This window comes from Seriola aureovittata, chromosome 11 (genome assembly GCF_021018895.1).
Source record: "Seriola aureovittata isolate HTS-2021-v1 ecotype China chromosome 11, ASM2101889v1, whole genome shotgun sequence".
Lineage (NCBI taxonomy): Eukaryota > Metazoa > Chordata > Actinopteri > Carangiformes > Carangidae > Seriola > Seriola aureovittata.
This window is the reverse complement of record NC_079374.1, coordinates 11,706,686-11,718,322: the sequence shown is the minus strand read 5'-3', so window position 1 is coordinate 11,718,322 and position 11,637 is coordinate 11,706,686. Positions and strand designations below refer to the sequence as shown.

The following is an 11,637-nucleotide window of genomic DNA, read 5'->3' as shown; positions in this document are numbered from 1 at the left end:
TTACAGAAGAGGGGACTATATATTACTTATTGATCTTTCTTAATGGTTTTTATTTGTGAGTTGTTGTGTGGATTTTTTTTTACAGCTAAAGCAAGAGATTTTTTGGTTTGCACCTTTGTTAATGTTCGACAAAGTTACTAATCTTTACATTGAGAAGCAGCCTTCACTACAGCTAAGTCAATGTGTCGTTGAAGGTTGAATTTAATATTGGAGAGATTGTTTTTTATATTCTTACAATGCAAACAGAATGGACTCAAAAGCCTCAATTTCAGATCTTAAAAAGTTTCAAATTCTCCAGGTTTTCCTATAGAAACATGTGCAATAGCATGAAATTAGGGTTTAGGTTTGATTTTTTTACTTTTTCGAGTTTTCCTCTCCTACATTTCTTACTTTTTGGCAATCTCTATTCCCCTCCCCCTGTCTGTCCTGCCTACCCCACCCTCCCTGTCCATCTGCACCCTCTATGTCCCTCCCTACCCCACCCTTCATTCTGCAGTGCTACGGACCGATCATGGGTGACTGGAGCTTTCTGGGTAATATTTTAGAGGAAGTTAACGAGCACTCTACGGTGATCGGCCGAGTGTGGCTCACAGTGCTCTTCATCTTCCGTATTCTCATCCTGGGCACGGCGGCGGAGTTCGTTTGGGGCGATGAGCAGTCTGACTATGTCTGCAACACACAGCAGCCTGGATGTGAGAACGTGTGCTACGACGAGGCCTTCCCCATCTCCCACATCCGCCTGTGGGTGCTGCAGATCATCTTTGTGTCCACACCTTCTCTAGTGTACGTGGGTCACGCTGTGCACCATGTCCACATGGAGGAGAAACGTAAAGAGCGTGAGGAGGCAGAACTTAGCCGGCAGCAGGAGCTGAGTGAGGAGCGACTCCCTCTGGCACCTGACCAGGGAAGCGTCCGCACCACTAAGGAGACCAGCACAAAAGGTAGCAAGAAGTTCCGACTGGAGGGCACCCTGCTGAGGACCTACATCTGCCACATCATCTTCAAGACACTCTTTGAAGTGGGTTTCGTGGTGGGCCAGTACTTCCTGTACGGCTTCCGCATCCTGCCCCTGTACAAATGCAGCCGCTGGCCCTGCCCCAACACGGTGGACTGCTTTGTGTCCCGACCCACAGAGAAGACCGTCTTCATCATCTTCATGTTGGCTGTGGCCTGTGTCTCGCTCTTCCTCAACTTTGTGGAGATCAGCCACCTGGGCCTGAAGAAAATTCGCTTTGTCTTTCGTAAGCCGGCCCCAGCCCCAGCCCAAGGTGAGGGGTCGGCCCCCCTGCCGCCACAAGGGAAGAGCCTGCCCCCCCTAGCTGTGCCTTCGCTGCAGAGAGCGAAAGGTTACAGGCTGCTGGAGGAGGAGAAAGCTCCCCCCGTAACTCACCTCTACCCGCTGGCTGAGGTGGGCATGGAGGCTGGCCGAGGGGCCCAAACCTTCCAGGCGTTGGAGGAGAAGGCGGAAGAGGTGCTGCCGATGGAGGACATCTCTAAGGTGTATGACGAGACACTGCCCTCTTACGCCCAGACCACTGAGACAGCGGGGGTGACATTACACGAGGAGGAGGAGGCAGAGGCAGAGGAGGTGCAGCCGGCAGTACAGCCGGCAGAGCAGCCGGCAGTGCAGCCGGCAGAGGTGGAGGCAGAGAGGGTGGAGGAGGCTGTGGATGTGGAGGTAGAGGAGGCAGTGAACAGGGAGGGGGTAACTCCAGTGGAGGCAGGGATGGAGGCCGCGGATACGATAGAAGACACCAGACCGCTGAGCCGACTGAGCAAAGCCAGCAGCAGGGCCAGGTCAGACGATCTCACCGTATGAACCTGTGAGAGAGAGCGAGCGCATGTACACCTGCACACACAAAATGTTCAACATAAGAGAGAGCACACACGCACACACACACACACACACACACACACACACACACACACCTAACTCAACAACAACGCACACTCTTGAACAGGCAGGTCAAAAACAAGTGGATGAAAAACAAAATCAACAGGGATAGATTTAAAACCTTTTAAAACCTTGAAGACATGGGCAACAATTCTACCAAACGACAAAAAAATCTGAGTGTTTGTGATAAAAAATAAATATCATAAAAAGTAGAAGTTAAAGAGGGGAGGAGTAGGTTTTTTATTAAGCGTGTTCTTATATTTAAAAATGTGGAAAGGACACATGCAGGTGGGAAATGTTTTTACTTGATGAAAATCCATGTTCAATTTTTAGAAACATCTTTTTCTATTGAAAGAGTTTTAATCATATACAATGGAGGATTAGACATTTTACATGGGGTTTGAGTGGATAGGGAAAAGAGAGTTATAATATACTTGTGTGTCTGCAAATCAGTAATTTCGCTGTAGTTAGGCACTGACTTTCATTCCCATTCAGACAGCGACATACTGCAAATGCTGCATGTGGCTGCAAACGGGTGAGATGGCCGGTACATTTACAGGTATACAGCTCTTTGGGAAGAAGAAGAAGAAAAGTCCATTTTCAGGTTGAGAAGAGCGTACCTTCTTTTTTTTTCTTTTTTCTTTTTTTTTTGCACATTCAGAGGTTTAAACTCTGTGCAAGGCCTTTAACCCTCATAACACCTCATCTATGCATCCATTTACACAGGATTCTTTCAAGTGAAGAGAGATGTGCATGAATTTCAGAGCATTTCTCTCCTTTTCATGTTTATATACCAGGTAGCACAGCCAGAGCTGAGTTAGTGAGGAAAAAAACATACAAAAAAAAAAAAAGACCACATGTTGAATGTCTTTTTCAATGTGAATCTGCATCTCTGCATTTTAGATTTGCTTATGTTTTGTAGCTTTTACGTAGAACGATGTACTGTGATATCAGTTGTCCATGGAAGAGAGCAGGGCTCATTTTGCCCTATCAGAGAATGAACTATAGTAGCGACCTCAGGCCAAATCCTCTCTTTTCGTGCTGTACAAACAGGCGTCCGGGCGATAAAGATCATGCACCATCAGCACAAAGTATTGTTCGAGGCGAGACAATAAAAGAAACCGCGCTCATCAATGAAAACAAGCATCCTTGACCTGGCTGTGAAAATTTTTTTCTACTTGATTTTATGTGACCACAGTAGGTCCTTACCCTGCAAGAAAACACCATAGTTGTGACATACTTTCAAATTCAGAGAGAAACAAACAACTAGGGGCAACTCCCCCTGTACATAATGCCCTATCTCATGTCTAATAATGTACATAATGTGCAGAACAGCTGTTTTTAGTTATTTCACTGTCTAGAGGAATCACATAAGTTATAATTGTGATCACAAGATTGATTTAATCTCACAAACTCAATAGAGTAAAGACAGAAAATGCCCATGCTGTGGTATCGTGCATCTATTGGAGTAAAGAAGATGAATTTCTTTGCAAATCATTAGCAAGTATTTTAATACAAAGTGCATTAAGCCTTAAAATATGCCTTAGCTTTATCACAAATCTTCCTCTCACATTCTCTGGCTTTGTTTATTCAAACAGCTGCCACTGTATGATTTCCTGTGTGCCTTATCTGTAAATGTAACTTCTCAAATGTTGTAAGATTGTAGCAAGAGCGTATATTGCTCTGGGACCTATGTGAATTTGATGTTTTATTTGCTATTTTTTAAACCTGAGTTTCATTTCTGTATGCGGCCCCTCAGCACACACATACTCACCCACACCCACAGCCACACACAATCACACACACACACACACACACACACACAGGAACACGTCTCTGTGCAGCTCAAATATTTAAATAACAGGTATTAACATGATAATATAATGATGTAAAGAAGATACTAGTGCATAAAACATACATCATAGTGCAAGCTTACGCTCATACATGTGCCTTTGTGCATGCGCACGTGCGCGCGCACACACACACACACACAGACACACCTCACAGTGTTGGTTTCGGGGGTATGATCAAATGGCTCTAGAGAAACTCTGAGAGAGAAGGCAGCTTTGACCCCTTTGTGACCCCCAGCCATCCTTTCGCCTCCCATAATCCAAGAGCGCCTTCAATCAAATACATTAAAGCATTAAACAGTGTTTCAATCAAAGCATGATGCTGGTCCTTGTGTACATCGATATGACTGGTAATGTATGATTTTTTGTATTTTAAGAATATGGCATTGCCTGTATGTTTGTAAGAAGACAAGATTAATCTTTGGAAAGAAAACAAATCCTTTTTACTAACTTGTAGTCTTCTTTGCTGATAGATGTGTGGCAGTATCTTCTTTTGGGATGTGAACCAACGCAATAAAAAGTCACACGTGGTCTAGAAGTGTTGTGTCAGTGTTTCTCTGCAAAACACACCCCAGCACCCATAAACACCCACACTCAAAAATCATTAACGTTCACAATGCTGTATGTTTAGATAACTGACAGACAGTTCTGTATAAATACATTAAATTAAAGATTTTAAAAGGGTCTTGAACAGTGGCTAAACCTGCGGCAGAGAATGGTAGAAAGAAACATAGACATTTAATTTAATTGGACATTTACTCAAGTACTGCAGTTACATACAACTCAACGGTTTCACACATACACATATACGCATGCACATACACGTGGTGCCTTTTCCCAAAATAATGAAACCTATGCAATCACACAGTGGAGAAGAAGCAGGGTGCATACAGCACTGTACAAGTCTGCCGAAGGCCTATAACACACATTCAAATCTATTGTCACAGTTCTGCATCTCAGGTCACCTGCTTCACTTCACCACTCCCTGTCACTCAGCTCCCACTCAGTAATTTTCCTTTCACCCTGTTCTCCTGCACCTCCCTGCATTAGCCACTGTCACCTCATCCAGCCAACTCCAGTCACCTGGTCAAACAGGTTCTCCTGATTACACTCACCCAGTACACAAACCCCTGCTTTCCAGTCATTTCTTTGCCAGATTGTCGTTGCTTTTCTCCATGTAAGACTCTCCAGCATTTCTTGGACTGATTTCCCCGTTGTTGAACCTGTTGGTCTCTGACTTACCTTTCTCGTCTGAACCCTGCTCCAGTTTCTGTCTAGGTAAAAGTAAAGGTAATTACAAACTGCATTTGTTGAACTGTGTGCTACATTTGAGTCCTACACGTGCCCGTTACATCAATGGGCAACAAATTTACATTTTATCCACACTGTAACAGATTGCTGTAAATTTATGAGAAATTTTCATCAGTATTGTCTTTAAATGCAGTACATTACTGTATTTGTTTTTCCCCGCTTATAACGGTATTTTACAGTATTATTGCTTGGAGGAGAGAACGGTAACTTAGTATTTTTTTGCAATGCATTTTGGGAAAGATTGAGACAGTTGACTGGACAGTGGAGTTGAATTTTTTTTTTTTTTTCACCCATCTTCATCCTTCAAAAGAATAGGTGAGTGCCTTTTTTTTGCTTTGCTTGTTAGTCTAGGCAAAATACACAACTTCTTATCAAGTTGTATTGAGTAGCTTGTAGACTACCGTAAAACAAAACGAGCATTTTACTTGTAATGTTAGTCTTTTAAACCCCGAGATCTCCTCCTGATCTTTTGTGTTTAGGGTTTTTTGAACTGCATTCAGAGTAAATGCAAAGCGCACTGAATATGAATTAAGTTTTAAAGTCATTATCTTTCTGCTGTGATCTGAAAACACTGGTAACACTAGACTGGTAACTTTTTTTTTATCACTGGCAGTTTCACCGTGAGACAGACTGAGGAGCTGGGCTTCAGATTCTGACCCTCGAAATTACAAGGTGAGTTTTGTTTTTAACCTTACTTTGTGTTAACATCCGCCCAGTGTACGTCTCCAAAGGACACTGCTGATTTTATTTGGACGTTACTTTACTGTCTGGCTGAATTGAACGGGAGCTTGTTTGCTAATGTTAGCTAGCTAGCTCAACTGTCATTGCTAACGCCTTATTGTGTGCGCGCGCGCGTGTGTGTGTGTGTGTGTGTGTGTGTATAGCAAAAAGAGCAGGTCTCTGTGAATGCGTAAAAGGATTGTTTCCCTGGAACCACTGAGACATCAGGAAGCTGTATTCACCACTTCATGATCAGCATTGAGGGGCATGTCCTTTGTGAGGGCATTCAGCCAGCTGACCGTGCTTGCAGCAGTCTTTTCTACTTACTACAGCTTCAATCTTCAGTGCCAAGATGACTGTACGTTCACGCTGGAATTCATTTAAAGGTGAGATGTTTACATCCTTCAACTGGTACTGTGAGCTCACAGCAGCTTTGAGCATTTAGAGAACCGTGTGTGTCTTGAGTTTGTGATGCTTTTCTGACACTAATCATGGTGAAACAAACTGTTACTTTGTGTGTGTGTATGTATTTATGTATTTGTCGTAAAGGACAGTGCTGTTGATACAAGATATGTGCTTTAACAGATTATGTCAATGAATACACTTTCCTTTCCCCCACCAACTTAATACACTTTTGTTTTTCAGGCCATTCATGGGGATAAATCCTATAGAGGCACCAAGGCTGAACGAGGCAAAGTCCTGGAAAACGGGGAATGTCACTCAGAAAAAGATAAGGAATCACTGTTTTGTTAGCAGCTAATTTATCAATAGCTTATACTGTAGCATGTTTTATGTATGTATTGCAGTTAACAGTAAAAAATCTGCAAATATAGCTCCTGTGTAAATAAACAGTAAACTGCTAATCATTCATCAGTATTTAACTGTAAAAGTAGCTTTTTGGTGTATTTACAAAAACAAATGGTGAAAATGTCTTTGGACTGAGGAGGCAACATCAGCTTACTCATGCACAGGGGTTTACTCAGTTAACTTTAATGAGACATGAAAAATATAAGGTTTATTCACAAATTATGTCTGATTCTTGAAATGTTGAGAGGACTGCGATTAAATCACCACAAGGGGGCATTACTGTAAAAGGTATTTTTCATTCCTGGAACCATGCAGCCTCACTGTCTTTGTTTATAGAAAGGAGGTCTCAAAGTAAGAGCTGGACCTTATTGAAATTGTGTTTTTATTTTTTAGATAATTTCAACAAGCATAAAACATTGCAGCCTTTCCTAATCAAAAAATATATCATTTATAGAAAGAGGAGAAATGAGCTGTGTATGTGTGGCTTTAAAATCATATTCCACATTGCAACGAGATCGGTGGTAGAAGTATTCAGAGCCTCTACTTAAGTAAAAGTACCAATACAATCATAAAAATACTCTTAAAGGCAGCAGAATGTAGTTAAAAGTAGGCTATTAAAGTAAAGGTACTGGTTTGGTTCGTCCGACTGGAAACACATGTTTAACGTTCCGCTCGGGTACACTCGGCTGCACTCGGCTGCCATGGTGCACGTAACGGCAACAGTTGAACTAATGCAGCCAAAAACACGTGCGCATGTGTGCGAGTAGTGAAACGCTACTCGAATAATGACGTCAACGAGTACTTGTACCCATCCCTAACGTATACTGTATGTATTAATGTAATACTGAAGCATCAGTGCGTAAGCAGCATGTTATTGTTGTAGCTGCTGGAGGTGGAGCTAGTCTGAACTACTTTTTAAACAGTTTAAACCCAGTCTACACATTGTTTTTGATGTCAGAGGCCTAAAAGGTTGTGTTTTAAAAGATTGTTATATTATCCATTGCATAAAACCTTGAATTTAAAAGTAACAGCTAACTATAGCTGTCAAATGTAGTGGAGTACAATATTGCCCCCTGAAATGTAATTGAAATGTAACTCCAGTAAAGTACAAGTACCTTAAGAGTGTACTTAAGTACACTGAGTGAGCGAGCGAGTAAACTTTCCACTACTGAGATGCCTTAAGTTTCCCAGCCCATTGAAACAGATGCACTCTTAAAAACCAAACCACCACCAAAGAAATGTTATCATTGCATTTTGTAACTGGGTGTGTGCTCACATATTGCAATGTGGCACTTACATCAGTACATCTACTATATTCTTTGGTTTGCTTGACTATTCATTCAAACTAACCAAACAGGTCAACCCCGACAATGGAGCAGTTGCATTATAACCTCCAGACACGGTAGAAGACTCCAGAAAACAAACCCGTGAGAATGTTACCGCTGTATCAAAGGCAAACAGACTTCTGTATTTCATGGTCATATGATAGGGGCTGACATCATGAGCTCAGTTTCAGTTGCGAAAGCTTCAGTTTGCATTTTTATTTTCACGGTGCACAGATTATACCTGGTAGCATTCTGAAATCATTTGTCAGTAGATTTGTTTTTGTGGTTTTTTTTTTTTTTTTTAATTTATTGTGCATTAAATGAAAACATTGAATGTGATCTAAGGCCTCTCGCACTCTGGAGGTCATGATCAGGGTCAGCTGCATTTCTGAAACAAATTTATTCACTGGGCATCTGAGTAATGGCTCACAACATATTCTGCAACCACCAAGATGCAAACAAATAAAAACACAAAAAAACAACTTACCCGTATGGCTACCGCAGACCAACAGTCAGTTCATTTCCTGTATGGAAACAGTTTCTGCTATGTGGGTGTGCAGGGGTCTGGCTAAGCTCAATCTTAACACACGTCAGTACATCATCGTACACAGAGACGTGACATTTAATTATTATTATTATTATTATTATTATTATTATTATTCTTATTCTTACATATTTGCCTTTATGTTGTCCTATAGTAACATTCAAGCTGTAGCTTAGAATTGGGGAACTTGGAACAAGAGCACAGATACTTGCTACTGGTAAGTAGTTACCATATTTATCACATAGTATCTGGGTCAGAAGGAAGTCCTCTTTTTTTTTTTTTTTTTGACATTCTCAGTATTTTTATACAAGATTCTCAGAGCAGGCTTAATTCTTGTAACAGATTTTGAGTAATAGCCTTTATTATGTTAATGTGTGACTGTGGGGCGTTTATGCTTATATAAGTTCACTGAAAGTAAAATATTTAGGAAAAGTACAATATTTTCGTTCAAGCTCTGTTCTCTGGTCGATCACATTGTAAACCAACATGACAATGTTTATAGTAAAATTATCTTTGTGTTAAGGTACAATGGAAGCTTTTTCTAGATATTTGGGCATCAACGGGATATTATCTCTGATATGTTGGGTGTTCTGGATTTTCTCACCAGCAGGTAAAACTAATCTTCAACACCATTACTCTGACAATGAGACTGAGCTACAGGAAGAGTTTGACATATTGGGAAATATGCTACCTTGCTTTTCTCTGACTGAACCACAAATTCTTATTTTTAGACCTCAGTTTTTGTTCACTGGTGAGGTTAAGAAGTGCTTGTAGCTGGATATTATCATCTTTGGACAGATCAAGGGCAGCAGTCCCAACCTCCCCCTTGTTTCCAGTGTTCATACTGAGCTAAGATAACTGGCTGCTAGAAGTGGCTTTATTTACCGAGCACATAACAGTGGCATTGAGCCTCTCATCTAACTCTCAGAAAGAAAGCAAATAGATTTCTCAAAATGTCAAACTGACAAATGTCAAAAAAAAAATCCATCATTTGAGCTTTCTGTTTTGCTCTCAGAGGGGAACACCATCTTTGAGGTAGCTGGCAGCAGAGTGATCCTGCCTTGTAACAAGACAAACGCCACGCTCCAACAGCTGACATGGACAATGAATGGATTTTTACTGATCAGCTTCAAACCAAGGGAAGCTATATACATCACTAAAGAAGCTGAAAGCCTGAAGATGAATATAACTCTGTCAGAGACCCAACTGTACACACTGGTCATAGACAGAGTCCAGAAGTCTCATACAGGAAACTACACCTGTTACTCCACCACGTCCGAAGGAGTGCTGGAACAAAAGTGGGAGCTGATAATTACAGGTATGCTACCAGTCCTAAATTAAAAGATTACACTAAACATAAGCAATGTCTGTGGCCACAGCAAAGAAAACAGGATGTGAAAAAGGAACAGAGTGAATGAGTTTATTGAAGATGGGGGACATGGCCAACATTTACTATGCTATATACTTAAGCTGTGCAAACAATGCACACACCTAGGTACACACAAAAGAGCTACACTGGTATTACAGCACTGGCATCGACTTCATGTCTGTCTCTACAATTTATAACCCTTTCACTCAAACTTAATGAAGAAAATTTCCAGCTTAGCATAGTACAACTACACATTATTCCACTGTGGCATACGTAAGTGCTTGCAGGTATTTTGAGAAACCACAATGCAAGAGAGCATCACATCCTTTATGCGACAGTCATCTTATATACACAAAAATTAAACAGTCTTTACATGACTGCAAGCTGACTTTAAATTAAATGAATTTAAATTCACCTGTGGTGAAATGACTTCTGTTTTTTCTCCCTCCCAGGACACGAGGAAAACTGGAATAAGCTGATTCCTGTGGCAGTTATTGTTCCTTGTGTGTGTTGCTTGATCTTTATAATTGCTTGGATCATTCTGCGAAGAATCTACAATCGGCATGCAGAGTAAGCTTTGCTTTCAGTTATTCTTTAACACATGACTCTACGCTCATAAAGATGTACTTCTAATGGCATTATACTGCAAGAATATAACAAAATGTCACTGTCCTTCGTAGGAATGGCAATCAGTCTCACACTGCAGAAATGGTAATACAACAATGATCTTATCATTATCATCATCTGAGATTTTATAAGGAGTTTTCTCATCTTGGATTCAATTACCAACAAAACAATTTTATATTAAGTTCTGTTTTTGCAAAGAGACTGAGCTCAAATTGAGCTGACTGCAAGCTGCGAAGTTCACTGTAATTTATGCTCTATTCCTGTTTTTTGTGTTTTTCAATGGCAGGCGCAGTCAGAGGACATTTATGAGAACTGCCTTGAAATTAATGCTAGACAACAACAAAATTATCAGCAGCCTCATCATTACAAGACGAGAGCTTGCTGATATTAAGTGCTGAAAAGGAAAGGAAACTGAAGAAAGGAAATGAGCACGCGAACTGCTATAACAAATGTGTGAGAAAAAAAATGAAACCATCTTTCTTGGACTACAAACACATCACAAAAGAAAACCTGGCTATTTTATATAATGTACAATTTTAAACTGCTTTCTCAAGACATGTATAATATGTAATGAAGAGCAGAGTAAATGCTTTAAGGAGCTATTTGAAAGTTTGCTATTGCTAAATAGTCAGACTTAGCATGAACAGCTGTTTACTCAACAGTTTTTCCAAGAGCTTCAGCCATGGTGTTAACAACACAAGGGCAGACTAGACTCTTCCGGAAGTGGCAAGAAAGTCCAGTCAGACCATGGCTAGCTAGTTAGCATGCTAACTGCAGAAGAAGAAAAGTGATAGAAATAAAAGCAAAACAAGAGAGTTGCTTTCCATTGCTGGAGACACAACTCTTAACGAGTAAAGGAATTAAGTTTAATGCTGAACTCAGAACGTTTCTTCTAGACTGGTAGTTAAACGGCTGTTAACGCTAACATTGATTAGCCTATGTAGTAATGGCAAAACTTACAAATTGCTCCTTGAAAGCTGCATTAAATGTTTGTCTGATCACTTATGCCACCTTTATAAATAAGTTATGATAAATGTGTCATCAAACAGTTACCTATTAAAACTTGAACTGAGAGGAGGTGCAGATTCAGGTGACTTCCTGTGGATTTGTTGTCCTTCCACTCATTATCTTAATATAAAAACAATGATTAGTGCTCTCGTGCTGATGCAGACCAGTTTTTACTGGCAGCA

At 40.7% G+C, this 11,637-nt stretch overlaps 1 protein-coding gene across 1 annotated transcript; it reads left to right on the top strand.

The window, feature by feature from the left end:
- Window positions 1-511: 511 nt before the first annotated feature.
- On the top strand, window positions 512-11,521 carry LOC130177068 (gap junction alpha-8 protein-like). The gene is given in 9 exon segments (XM_056388486.1): window positions 512-1,797; window positions 2,362-2,381; window positions 2,384-2,429; window positions 3,902-3,906; window positions 8,975-9,061; window positions 9,467-9,769; window positions 10,273-10,390; window positions 10,501-10,531; window positions 10,734-11,521. Coding segments are annotated over 9 exon segments (1,995 nt in total). The 3' UTR covers window positions 10,833-11,521.
- Window positions 11,522-11,637: the final 116 nt, after the last annotated feature.